We start from the raw sequence: 14,962 nt of genomic DNA on the forward strand, positions 1-14,962 counted from the left end.
AACAGTTTGATAACCTCAGTGTAATATAAGTTACTTAAGGGTATTATTCCATAGTAGTTTATTGTGGCAACAGTTTGATAACCTCAGTGTAATATAAGTTACTTAAGGGTATTATTCCATAGTAGTTTATTGTGGCAACAGTTTGATAACCTCAGTGTAATATAAGTTACTTAAGGGTATTATTCCATAGTAGTTTATTGTGGCAACAGTTTGATAAACTCAGTGTAATATAAGTTACTTAAGGGTATAATTCCATAGCAGTTTATTGTGGCAACAGTTTGATAACCTCAGTGTAATATAAGTTACTTAAGGGTATTATTCCATAATAGTTTATTGTGGCAACAGTTTGATAACCTCAGTGTAATATAAGTTACTTAAGGGTATTATTCCATAGTAGCTTATGAACATGAACATATGCTCAAATTCTAATCGTAGACTTAAGTGGCTTTTTAATATAACCGTTTGCATTTAATCTCTGTTATATTTATCTGTGTACACTAACGAGAACCCTTTAGTTTGTAAACATTTGTAAGGACCTAACCAGCTGAAACAGAAAACTGCCCTTTGCCATAAATTAACCAGGGGAGTGTTTTTGTTGTTGTTTTTTTAATAAAAAAAAGTAAATTTATTTTCTTTTGACATGAAATTTTAAAAACTTAAGTAGATAGATTTAAGAATCTCTTGCAGTGGGAAAATAAAACACAATTCTATTAAAGGAAATTAGACATACATTTCCGTCGTATATCATGTAAAACCAGTCTGACTCCTTCCCCAAAAAAAGACGATTACTTTAACCAATGAAATCCGAAATGATACGAGTGTACACAAATTTCATTTTGTATACTTAATAATTTGTTTTCCTCAAAAGAACTGACAAAGCCATCGTCAAACACAAGAAACACCTTATATATATGTCGTCACTATTTTACCAGTATTATTGTTATTCCGCCTGATTAACAAATGTGAACAAAGAAAATCAGAAAGAAAGTAACCTTTTCGTTTGTTATTTTAAAGTATTATCCGTTATGCTGTATTAAATCGGCTCGTTTAATTTCCATTTTATTTATTTTATTCTGTTCGTAGAAATCATTACTTTTAATCTAAGCTGTTCCAAGTACTTGCATACCTGAAAAGATTCAATTCATTAGAGAAAATCCCATAAGTGGAAAGCATTTTCGAATGTTTATAATCTAGTATTCCTAGAGGTATAAACGATACATTTACTTAGAACCTAAAATTATCTTTTAATTCGAAGCGATAAGAACCTAATTCCAATCTAACGGAACTCGAAATCTCCCAATGGATTTAATCTTACTTGGGTTGAATATATATATATATAGTGAGTTGTATTCAAAAGAGCTTACATCTGAAATAAAAAGAAGCAAATTCCTTGAGGATTTGATTCTACACACGAATAACCCAAAAGATTAAATATATATATAGAATAAAGTCGTTATAAAGGAGGGCGAGGCTTTGATGAAGATGATAACAATAGCTAGGAAAAACTGAAGGCCCAAGGACGCCATCCTCTTCACTCTCCACGTTTGAAGCTCCTTGGTTGGAGGGGCTTGACGATGGGAGGGGTTAACGACGTCTTATAAAAGGGCTAGGGCAACATTTTGTCGCTCAATAAGCATGAAACCGTAGGTAATGGTAATAAGAAGAGAGAGAATGGCAATCCTTTGGCTATATTTGACTACTGCAGTATCACTGGTGGTGACGGCTACTGCTGACAGTAAGACGGTACCTTAATCCTAGCATAAGACAGGCAATATTTTTAAATTAAAATGTATAAGCTACAGCAGCGGGAGAAACCCATTGATTCTTTCCTAAACCACGTGTTTGTTTTTTTTGTTTTGTTTTTTACCTGTTAATACTATGTCAGAATGCAGGGTTTTTAAAGTGGTAATAATTTGTTTGTCCTCCTTAATACTATGTCAGAATGCAGGATTTTTAAAGTGGTAATAATTTGTTTGTCCTCCTTAATACTATGTCAGAATGCAGGATTTTTAAAGTGGTAATAATTTGTTTGTCCTCCTTAATACTATGTCAGAATGCAGGATTTTTAAAGTGGTAATAATTTGTTTGTCCTCCTTAATACTATGTCAGAATGCAGGATTTTTAAAGTGGTAATAATTTGGTTGTCCTCCTTTTCCAGAATGCGGTGTTACCAAGTATGCAGATAACCCCTTCGTGCCTCGTATCGTGGGTGGCCAAAATGCGGAACCAAACGAATGGCCATGGCAAGTAAGCAATTTTATATACCAGTAGTGCTAGTAAGAATTCTGATATTTTGTATTTGTAAGTGTGAAACAGGTAGTAGTAACACTATAAAGACTGCTTTTATATACTTAACACCATGAGGAGTAATTTAGGTTTTTATTACTGGCTGTATAAGATTTTATAAAACAAAAAGTAGTTTTATGTCTATATTTGTCGTGGGCTTAGTTTACATAAATCAAACAAATTTAATTTAACCACGTTTATATCTTATTCTTCTTAAGTTTATGTGTGTACGTTAATCACACTGTATCTTTTTTCAGAATGTTATTGAGTAAAAAAAATCGTCTAAAGACCTTAAATTAGATACCTGTTCTTGGTTTTTAGTTAAAATGGATGACAAGCAGTAGTTCAGATAGGATATAATGCCCAATTAGGTTGGCTACGTATTAATGGCTAGCTTCAATTACGATATATAAGTCGGCCTTTATGATACCTGTTAAAATTGCAGTAAATAAGTAGGTTTTATATTTACTGAAGTTTTCTTGTTCTTATTTCTTTGTCTTGAGGCTTGAAAAGTTGATTGACATCAAAGAGAATTAAAACCCATGTCCTTCCAACCGAAAGACTGATTTTGGTTTGGTTTTAAATTTCGCGCAAAGCTACACGAGGGCTATCTGCCCTAGCCGTCCCTAATTTAGCAGTGAAAAACTAGAGGGAGGGCAGCTAGTCATCACCACCCACCGCCAACTCTTGGGTTACTCTTTTATCAACGAATAGTGGGATTGACCGTCACATTATTTTGTTGCTGGTAGATGCTAAACTGGGCAGTTTCTATTTTCACATTTGTCTGTTGGCTGTTGTTGGTCACCTATTTTGAACTTTGAAGATTTCTAACCAGCTAAATTCATTGGTAATAAGAGATAACATAAGAGTCGCAGTCATATTCAGTTTTGCATCATTTTGTTTGAGTGGGTTTTTGTACAATAGATAGCATGTCCTTTTTATCGGAAACTTTGTTTTCTCTTCTTTTTTTGATCATGATAGTTTAAAACTTCTACCAAATAAATCCTGAATCTCTGTATTCTTCTTTATTTTTGTTTGTATATCTGCATACCTTTTCGTATATATTCCTTGATTGTCTGTTTGTTTGATTTTAAGCACAAAGCTACACAATGGGCCATCTGTTCTCTGCTCACCACGGGTATCGAAACCCGGTTTCTAGCGTTGTAAGTCCGCAGACATACCGTTGTGCCACTGGGGAGCTTATATTCATTGAACAGAATACTGGAATATATAAAAGTCCCTGCAAATTAATCTCTTGAATAAGCCATTGATAAAAAAAAACTGAGCCCTTACAGTATATGCGATTCAATACTTTGATAAATAAGTTACCTATTCTATCAATAAAAAAATAGATGTAATTTATACAAAGCAGATTTTATTTTTAGAAAAAAAAGAAAGAAACGGAACCACTACAGACAATATTGAATGTTTTTAGTTAGAAATAATAAAATAATTTTCTTAAATGTGCACAAAGTAGAAATATTTAGATTGTATTTCTATTTTATTTATTGCTAAAGCTACTAAGATTATCTGCCGCTGTCCTTATTTTTGAACTACTGACCAGTGTAATAAATTGTAGATGGTAAAATATAATAGACAAGTAACGCACTGATAAATTTTGATATATAAAGATCAGCAACATATTTTTCATAACCTGCCGTAAATATATATATATATATATATCAAATGTATTCATGTCTAGAAATGTCAAAATATATCTCCAGCCAATACTATGCCTTTCATCTGTCAGGCAGTGTTTGAATATACCTTTCTATAGAAGTCAGAAGTGGTTAGTTCTTGTCTCTGTGTGTAGTAATTTGAGTTATTAAAAAAAAAAAAAGCCTTACTATGGAGTGCTAGGGAGTTAGGCCTTTAGCTCGTTTAGTAAAGCGCTCACCTAATGTGTGAAAGATTTCGGGTTCAAACCTAAGGCAACGAGAAAATATATCGTGAAAAAATGAAATAAATTATCACATTGTCGCCCAAAGCGTGGTTCGTCCCACGGCCCTAAAATTAGACCCGATGACGGGTCTTGTTTGTGAGAGGGGAAGCATGTAGTAGTTTGAATTGCTAAAAAGAGCGTTACTAACAAATGCTAAGTTATTCTTTCAATTGGTAGAGTACTTGCCTACTGCGCGAGAGGTTTCGAGTTCAAATTCAAGGCGAAAATATATATCGAGAAAAAATCAAAGAAGTTATCACATGTATATTACTAATAACTGGTGAAAATACCTATATTGCTAATTATTGTCATACACTTTTCACACATAAACTATATTATCCGAACGCTGAAACAGCACATTCTCAATCAGTAATGGACTCAATCCCAAATATATCGATATATATATACGTTATTGTGTATGGTTTATAAAGATTTATAACTAGTGACTTTAAAAAGTGGAAAATTACATATTTATGAAATGGTATCCCTACAACCCTAACTGGCTACACAGAGAGGAATATTATATAAATGTACGTATTAGATCGTCCTCGTTTTAAATAATCATCATAATGCCAGAATAATTCTTAACTGGGCTTTGAAAAGAACTTCTCTCCAGCTGTCGAACATCTTTCTGTACTAGTTATATGCGTGTCTTATACTCTTCAAGCTCTCCAACTAACAAGACGTGATAGAGCAGTCATCAAAATTCACTCACCTGTACTCTTCTGCATCTTATATGTGTCTCCAGCAGAGCTGACCCGTCAATAACCTCACGAGCAGTTTCAACTCATTAAATGTCACGCCTACAGAGAAATCCCAATCTCCACCTACAGTAATACCTACATATGGGCGAATGAAGAGGGACAACCTGAACATGCTTGAGGAAAATTTCTAACCACAAAATCTAATGCATTTCCTTTCCTCAGATAATCAGTACAAATTAAGATGTCACAAGGAAAGGAACTCAGACCTGAGGAATGATTGTCGTATAAACGTAGTATTGGCAGGTTGAGTGTTTCATACATTTCAGAAAAACACAAAAATAAAGAAAGGCAGACCATCCAGGACTAAGCAGTCCATATTTTGGAACACTGACTGAAGGATGTAATGAATAAGCTCTCAAGTATCACTTCACTTGTTAAAGGAATAGTAGTAACACGGTCCAGGTTAATAGTGGTAACAAGGTCCAGGTTGTGATCAGTGCCAAAGAGATGCTCACCTCCTTTTAATATGTAACCCCGACAACGAACCATGACACACCTATTTGATGGCATAGTGTATATGAATAATTACCAATACTGATTTTTACATCAGTTGTTGGTGATACACAAACAAAACTTAAACGCTATCGACGTTTGCAAAAAGTATATTCAATCACTGCCTGCAAGGCGAAATACTAGGAAATGCTAATGTTTGGCTCTCAGAGGCCTACTTTCAAAGAACTTGCATTTTATTTCTATTCCCTATTTGAAACGGCCAAACCAAATTTTAAAACATAGACTGCCAAACAAAAGATGAAACATAATTTCAACAAATTCTACAAAACACCAAGAACAGAACTTATACTTTAAGTGGATTCAAGATTAATTTTTTTTTAAAAAACTGTTGTCCAAAATAACCTTGTAAGGAGTGCTTTACAGAAAATTTTCGTTGTGCAAAATACATTTCTGCTTTGAGATATGAAGAGAAAGTTTTTGTTTTGTTTTCGAGTACGTTCCACTTGTTTAAAAGTAAATATATGCATAAGTTCAGAAAACAATACAATCATTTATACTTTTGTCACTCAAGCCTCTTGTCCCCAAGTAGGACAGCAGTCAGTTTACGGACTTACAACGCTGAAATCCGGGATTCTATTCCCCCTCGATGGCTACAGCATATTGCCCAATGTGCTCTAAAACAAATTATGGACTTACAAAGCTGAAATCCGGGATTCTATTCCCCCTCAATGGCCACAGCATATAGCCTAATGTACTCTAAAACAAACAAACACACAACATCAATCCTCTTTTTTTTGTCTCTTTCAGATCAGAACAAGTAAAATTCTCTAATCAGTCTCTTAAAATACCATGTTGCCAAAGTAACATTATCAGAAATTTAACGAAAAGTTTGTTATTTACACACTTGTTTTATCTCCTGATTTAAAAACAAATATTTTCTGACTCATCAAGAAAGTCATCATTTAGAGTACTGTGTCTAACTAACTTATTTTGTTTTTGTGCCCCAAAATTCACACAGTATCAACTTTACAGACTATAACCAATACCATTAATTTCTTAGAGTATACTTCTATAGAGCCCCTTTTTATATTATTTCATAGATAAAAATATATTTTGTCAATTATTTTATAGAATTATTTTAAACTTTTTGAAGTAAAATTTAATATACTTTATAACCCTCAATTAAGCAGCATAAACTAGTAATAATAAAATGTGCATAGAATTAAACTCATTATTTATCGGCATTATTTTCTCCTTGGAAGATATCTGTTCAGCTAACTCATCCTCAATATGGTTTCCTGGGTCACTGGTGCGGAGGAGTCTTGATTGAGAAGCAATGGATTCTAACAGCTGCTCATTGTATTATCAAGTAAGCTGCTAAGTTTATACAATTTTTTTCATCTAAAGTAAAATAATATATATAAAAGTAAAAATTTTGATTAGAATTTGAAAATTTATTAGTAAATCTGCAAGTAAAAATGCTTATCCTTATTACCCTCACCCTGAGAGGGCATTGCAATCGGGTGCGTGTATGTGTCTGTGTCCGTGTTTCCGCGCGCATATCTCAAAAACTACTAGACCGATGTACACGAAAATTTTACAAAAGGTGGGAAGTCAATATGGGATATTTCTCCTTAAAGTTGATCTGGATCTAAATCCGTATCCGGATTCTGGATCACAATGAAGCATTTTTTTTTATAGATAGAGCATTTTCGCAGTTTTCGGTTAATAACTCTGTAAAGCGTGATCGGATTTGTACTAAATTTCATGGGGACATTAAGGTTGAGACTTTTCTTTACATTACATAAAATTATTAGGATCGTTAATCATTCTGGATATGGATATGGATAAGGATTTTCTGAGTTTTCGACGGTGAAATTTCACATTATCCAATATAAACGCAAGCAATCTCGAAAAGTAGCGGCCGGGCGAAGGTATGCAAATCTCTCTCTGTGATTGCTCTTCTTAGCCACGGCATAACGGCTCTGAGTTTTTGTTTGTTTGTTTGTTTTTTCACGTACAAACGTTTAGCTCATAGCCCCGTCACCTCTTGGCCGATTTTAGTTCTAATTACAGTTTTGGACTCAGGAGGTTAAACCCTTTCTTTTGATGTATTTAACCAGGCCGAAGGTCTCATAGATTAATGCACTCTAATATCCTGCTTAAAAGAATTTCAATTTGAGGGTAGACTGGTAGAGATCTTGATGAGTGATAAAATGGAATAGGGTATACGCGCGCTCCCCACTTGCTATTGCTGGCGCACAAAAATATGACTAATAAAAAGGGGGAAAAAAGTATCATACATTAATTTACTCTAATCCTGCCTAAAAGAATTTCAAGTGCCTCGGCTATTGAGGATTCCATCTTGTTTTCTTTAAATCCATTCAAGTTTAAGAAAAAATCTTAAAATGAGTTAATATTTCAATGTGTTCTATTCCCCCCTCGGTGGACACAGCATATATATATATATAGTCCAACGTGGCATTTTCTAATACAATACAAACACACATAATATTTAACTTTCAGAACAGAACAAAAAAAATTCTGTAATGAGTATCCTAAAAACACAATGCTGCTTAATTAACATTATCAGAAGTGTAATGCTAAGTTTTGTGTTTATAAATCATTTGAATTTTATCATGATCTATACGACCAATTGAACCAATTGCTGTTTTTCAGTCCACTTTTTGTCCTACCCCAAGCTCAGTTTTGGAAAGTTCGAGTTGGGGAGCATCACATGAAGAAGGAGGAAGGAAGTGAAAAAACATACGACGTGTCCAACGTCTACTACAACGCTTGGTATTCCCAATATGATAATGATATCGCCATGATGCGTTTGTCACAACCAGTTGATGTCAACGAGAACGTTCAACCGATTTGTTTACCTGACAAAGATGAAACTTTTATGGGAGCGGATTGTGCAGCTACTGGGTGGGGAAAAGTGGACTTCGGTAAGTCCCTCAAAATTTATATAAAATGGATTATGTAATACAACACATTCTTCATTACCTCAAATTCAACAACGTAAGGAGTATCACAGTAAATTCTTCAATGTTTTAAACCCACGTACCTCTAGAGAGCCCTCAAGTGGCACAGCGGTATGTCTGCAGCCTTATAACGCTAGAAACCGGTTTTCGACACCCGTGGTGGGCAGAGTACATAATGCCCATTGTGTAGCTTTGTGCTTAAACTACAAACAAACAAACAAAGCCTCTAGGAGAAAGTGTTATTAATTCTAATAATTTCTCAAGAAAAATTATTGATGACCTATGGCTCATGTGTAAAACATCCATTCTCTGGACACGTTACAACGGATATCTTAGTTTGTCAAAATATTTACTATTCTATCGAACTGTAGGTAGCATAGCAGGGCTGGAGATTCCTATGGGCAATTCATCTCCTTTCTTCATCTTTTGTTTGACCAACGTTTTGGTAACTATACTGAAAATAATTTCTCCCTATAAACGAAACAAAAACTCGCCCCCCCCCCAGCTCTCTGTATATACAAGTAAATAAAAAAGTTAAACACATTTTAAATTAGATGTAGGTATGACAGGTGCAAAAAGAGCAGAAACAACAAAGAGATGATAATATTATATTCTGTACAAATCCTTCCTCACGACCCTCCCTAGATTGAATGAGGGATTTGCAAAGATTATAATATTAGCATTTCTTTCTTGATTCTGTTCTTTATGCACGTCATACCTACATCTAATTTAAAATGTGTTTAAATTTTTTAATTACTTGTTTATACAATTTTTAGGTGGCGCTGCGCTACCTACTCGTTGTTATAGCAATTACAAAATGTCGTATCGTTGAGAAGTATGCCAACCTCGAAGTCTCTATCGTAAAAACCTTCTATATAGTTCAAGCACTGTAGTAAACCTAGTTTATGTATCGTAGGAAACTAATTTACACTTAACTCTGTATATCTGTGCGTGATTTAACTGAAGGACTTTCTTCATATTTAAGCTACAGCGTGAGGAGAAGAAGAAGATAGAAGAACAAACGGGCGAATTTCAACCTCCGTTTTTTTCGTTACCGACAAAAGTTGGCCGAACTTTACGAATAGTTTTGTGTATGAATGGTCAAGTGCTTATGAGCTATAGCTTGTTTGCGCAGATTTGCGTGTGTGCTAGTGTTGCCGTTTCCATAGGCTATGTATTGGTCGCCATTTTGTTTTTCTATGCCATCCCTACATAAGAGTCCACAACCGTTTACGCCAATATAGTTTATTGGTAGCGTTATTTCAACAACCAGAATAATAGCTGTAAAAATTGATAATACTATATGATAATAAACATGGAAATAAAATAGGGCAGAACAGCTTAAAAGAAACTAAATTAAAGTGAAACGTTGTTGTTTCTCGTTACAAGTTATGTACTAGCTCGAGTACTCACCCCTGGACGGAAGTTATGTAAATTCATGATTAATGAAAGGTTATCTTAGGACATGAAAAGTTGTTTCCCTTGTATGTAATTGTAAAAAATAAAATAAAAAAACACGCAAAATCGCCCATAAAAACAAACACAAAATGTGAAACTACAAATTTGCATGTATCTCTGCATGGGCTCAACAAACCTTCATGACACATTTGGTGATGATCCATCAACAGAAAGCGAAATAGTAGTAGTAAACACCCATATAAACCGCAAAACACAAAATGCAAAACTGAACATTTGTATGTATCTCCCCATAGACCCAAATGAACCTCATACCAAATTTGGCGAAGATACATCTACAGGGGGCGAAGTAGTGCAAAGAAATGCCCATAAAAACCGCAAAACGCAAAACTGAAAATTTGTATGTGCCCCCGCATAGACCTATTGAACCTTCGTACAAATTTTGGTGAAGATCCATCCACACCCTGCGAAGTGGTTACGTGGACAGACAACAGACAGTACTATTATATTTATATAGATTCCTATTTAAAATTTATGTATATTTTACTGAATTGATTTATGCGTTACAAGTATTAAAGTACATGAATGTTAATATTGTAAAAATTAATGGAATTTCCTAACAAACTTACCAACTTCTTAGACTGGGCGCATAGTATCAACATTCATAAAAGTACTTTTGTTTTAATGGAAAAGGGTGTTTAAAGTACACGCTCTGCACTTTCAAGGGAGAGGGGAATGAGGTATAATCTATAATCTTAACAGCCTAACCCGCTATTCAGTTGAGAATATACTAGGTAGATGGTGAGTGTTAATGACTTCTTACCCTTCCATTGGTCAGCAGTTCTAAATTACGGATGGTTATACCTGATTCTTGAGGTTTCGAATCCCCGTCACAACGAAAAATGCTCACCTGGTGTCCGAACTAGGACGCCAGTCCTACTCCCGGATACTCACCTCCAACAGAATCTGGAGGTGTGAGAACACCATACAAAAAAAAAAAAATAACAAAAAAAACTGGCAGATATGTTTCATAAATTGTACAAGGAGCCTAAAATGTGCTGTAATGTTAGTGTTGGGTATCGTTATTAATACATGTCCGTAACTAGCTATGGGGCAACTGCCCCGGTAGTTTTTTTTAGCGTTTTTTTTCTCTCTCCAAAATCTGGTATGCATCAATATATTCATTCATTCTACTGACAGTAAATGTACACCTGGCCTGTAAGTATACTTGAACACACCCCTGTGGGTAGAATCTAAATTGAACAAACCAGAAACCCTCCGAGAATTGCAAAGAATGGCTGTGAGTGGGCTAAAATTTCAAATTTTTTGGGGAGGGCTTACAGCGATCCTCCAAACCCCCAACTGGTTGTCATTTCTTGCCCCGGTAAATTTATATCTCTGATTACGGCCATGTAATATAAGTATTTTGAATAATGTCTGTTGAAGTATGTACTGTATCAAACTCATCACTTTCATGAGGTATGCATGTCATTTATTCCAGATAAAAAAGGGTCCTCTATTCTCCAAGAAGTAAACGTCCAGGTTTACGACAACTCTATATGTGACGGAGCATATAATAAACAATTTAAAATAGCCATAAAAGACTGGCATCTTTGTGCAGGAACATTGGCAGGCGGAAAAGGGACCTGTCATGTATGTATAATCTTATTATCTACACTAGTTTGCAAACGAAACATTATACAACATCAAAAATCTTAGAATATAACATTCGTTGACACCAGAACTATCTATCCCTTCGAATTTTTAACATATTTTTGTAAAAATGTACTAAATTGATCGTTGTTCCATGAATCTGTTGGTTGAAGTATTTCAAATAACGTAAGAAAAAATACACAAAATTTAAACAAAAATACTGTTACTATTACACTAATTACTGCTGATGTTTTCTATACATTCTCCATAGAAAATGAGCGATTTCACTTATTTTTTGTATCGGTTCTGTAACCTTAAGTGTTGTAACAGGTAAAATCATAAAATTACTCAATATGTGAACCCTAACCGGTAGTGAACGGTATAAAAACGAGTTAATAATTTAATGGTTAAAATGCTCTTTTTATCAAAAGGGAGGACATCAGTATTGACTAACTTAACGTGTTGTGTAATTGCAATAAAGTCATTAGCTCTTGAAAAAAGAAACAACATCTTCAGTTCTACTGGATTTATATCCAGGTTTAAAATAAGCAAATATATCTATGAAAATAGTAAATAAAAATATTTTAACTCATACTTCCATTTTAACTGAATACAACACACTGGAGATAAATGCCTTTGCATTAATTAACGTTTTTAGTACTAAACAAATAATGTAGATGGCAATTTCGTGATCTTTAGTTAATATAGTACTAAGTTATAGCAATTTGAAACTCAAGATATATATTATCGATTATTGGTATATGCACATTTATCAAAACTGGATTATTCAAAATATAAGTTTTTTTTCATATTCTATAGAATTTAATTGTACCAGACAAAAGTTCTATCCAACTCTTTGATTTAAATCATCCACATTAAACAAAATGCTATTGAAATATGTAACATGGTATATAAAATATTGCGTTTATCTTGATAAATATAGTCTGTATATACTTTTCTCTGAAAGTGTACATATATTCCAAGCATTAAATCTTGCAACATATATATTGTGAACATCTACATCATTCCAGATATATTTTGATAAAATATTGAAGCTAATGACAGACTTTTCCCATATAAGGAACATGTTTAATTGATAAAACTTTCTGAAATACAGATGAATGAATTCAGTTGTTCTTCGCTTTTCGAGTTATTGATGTGTTTCTACCAACTTATATATATATATTAGTATAGTGTAACGTGAAAAATAAGTTTGATTTTTTAGGGGTTTACTTTTGCAGGAAAATTAAGTGAAGATCTACGAGACAAGAAATAACTTCTTTAACTATACATCTAATGTTTTCGTAAGAGTAGCTTATTTCTTTATCAAGAGTGAATAGAGTAATTTCTGAGTAAAATAAATAACCTTCAATAAATTTTATCACTCTTGCTTCGTGTTAAGTATGCAAACAATGAATTTCAAAACGACTTTAAAGTACGTGAGTAAATAGTGAACATCGGCTTTTAAAGGCCATTTACTGGATAAATATTCAAAGTTCTTGTTGGCCTCGAAAGATTATTTTAAATCTAGGTTAATGAATTCTTAAATGATTTTTATAGTGTATATGTATATTTACTGGTTTGTTTGGAAATAATCGGCTAACAAGAACAAGTGAAGACAATTATTGAATTGATCGTAAAAAAAAGGATATTCTTTATCACTCTCCCTAATGCCCTATTTTCATTTTAAAATTTTAAATCAATATTGTTGATATTTTGATTCATTTTGTCCAGATCTGCCCTTCTATTTAAGATATTTCAAATTCATACCAAAAGGATTACAATCTAATTAATAATCTTCCTATAAAAGTTGTGCCATCTTATAAAATTCATATTAATTTAACAACTGAAAATAGCTATATTCTCAGATTATGATTATCATTTTCATCGGATGAATCAGTTTTAAAACTTTTATCAATGGTATCTAATCTAGTCTTATTTTGATATGCACTGTGATTTGAAGCATTAATTTCAAAAAATTAATACGCACACTAAAATAAGCCATACTAATTTATACCTAGGGCGATTCTGGTGGACCGCTTCAATGCAAGAAAGGAAATAAATGGTATTTGGCAGGACTGACATCTTTTGGGTCTGGCTGTGCTAAAGTCGGTTTTCCAGATGTCTATTCTCGGATCACCTATTTCTTGAAATGGATTGAATCTAACAAGGCTTTTCATCCCTGAAGAACCGCAATTAATTTTCTATTATAAAATTCCTCATCTTTAATTTAAAGTTTTGTTTTCCAAATTTAAATACTTTACGGTGGCATTTAATATCACCTTCCAGACGTTTTGAAAGAATTATAAAACTTTCTTTAAAATTACGTATTATTTTACAGACAAATAAAACAGATGATTGAAAAGAAGCAAAAGAACATATAACAGCCAAATTATTTGTTTTCTTTGATTATAGTATCTAATTCATGATCAGTGTATCCATTAATTGAATGCATTTTCTAAATTTTGCAACAAACGTTTATGTTAATCACTTGTTTTTTTTAATTGTCACCATATATACACTAAATCACTTTTAGCCTAAGTCTGCATTTTCTTGTATTTTCGTGTGTGTGTGTGTTGTTTTTTTTTTTTACGAATTTGATCATTGTGTTTCGACTGCTGGTTATCCCATAAAGAAAAGAAAGGCACCTTGTTATTATAATGTCTGCTTCCTAGTAAAGAAAATGAACCGGACATTTTCGGTATATTTCTGAATAAGAAATTTAATATTAAATAAGGGATCAATAAAAAATCAACTTCAAATACGTTTATCAGTAAATGTTCCCGTTATTTACATTTACATCATGCACAGTAGAAGAAACCCTGTGTTACTAGCACTCAAGCTCGACAGGGCGTGGCCTAGTGCTTGGACTGTGAATCTGATGGTACATGGTTCACTTATCGTTGACATCAAAAACGCATTCCACGGTTTGGAGCCATGGGTGCGCTTTATGGGTGACTTTCAAATCCCACTATTCGATCAGCAAAGGTAGCCCAATAATTTGAAATGGGTGCTTTTGACTAATTGAGTTGCCTACTTTCAATCCTATCAGTTCAAAATTAGGGGTGGCCAAGTGCAGGTAGTTATTTATGTAGTTTTGTACAAAACTTCTTGAGCAAACAAGAAAACCATAACAATTTTTCAAGAGACATTTTGTTTATTAAATTTCACGCAAAGATAGTTGACAATTATCTTCTGTACCCGACTTTAATTTTGAAGTGATAGACTAGAGTTGAGGCAGCAAGTCAACGTCACTCACCGCCAACTCTTGAGCTACTCTTCTACAAACGAATAGTGGGATTGCCTGTCACATTATAACACTTCCACGGCTGGAATGGCAAGCAGTTCGCCAACTGGTTTAAATATCGGGACCCGCAGATTGTGAGTCAAGCGCCCTAACCATCAGGTTATGCCAAGTCTATACAGTCTTATTTTTGAATTTGAACTTTGGGAAATGGCGA

The 14,962-nt window shown here is 33.7% G+C and overlaps 1 protein-coding gene across 1 annotated transcript in view; it reads left to right on the forward strand.

Annotated features, from left to right (window-relative positions):
• The window catches only part of LOC106464859 (transmembrane protease serine 9-like), a 59,566-nt gene extending 45,533 nt beyond the window's left edge, over window positions 1-14,033 (forward strand). The window contains exons 8-13 of the mRNA XM_013925016.2: window positions 1,648-1,735; window positions 2,159-2,247; window positions 6,708-6,814; window positions 8,125-8,396; window positions 11,350-11,501; window positions 13,523-14,033. Of these exons, the coding sequence (XP_013780470.2) occupies window positions 1,648-1,735; window positions 2,159-2,247; window positions 6,708-6,814; window positions 8,125-8,396; window positions 11,350-11,501; window positions 13,523-13,687 (873 nt within the window). The 3' untranslated portion in view covers window positions 13,688-14,033. The remainder of the gene's footprint in view (window positions 1-1,647; window positions 1,736-2,158; window positions 2,248-6,707; window positions 6,815-8,124; window positions 8,397-11,349; window positions 11,502-13,522) is intronic.
• The last annotated feature ends 929 nt before the right edge of the window (window positions 14,034-14,962 follow it).

This window comes from Limulus polyphemus, unplaced genomic scaffold (assembly GCF_000517525.1).
Source record: "Limulus polyphemus unplaced genomic scaffold, Limulus_polyphemus-2.1.2 Scaffold1762, whole genome shotgun sequence".
Lineage (NCBI taxonomy): Eukaryota > Metazoa > Arthropoda > Merostomata > Xiphosura > Limulidae > Limulus > Limulus polyphemus.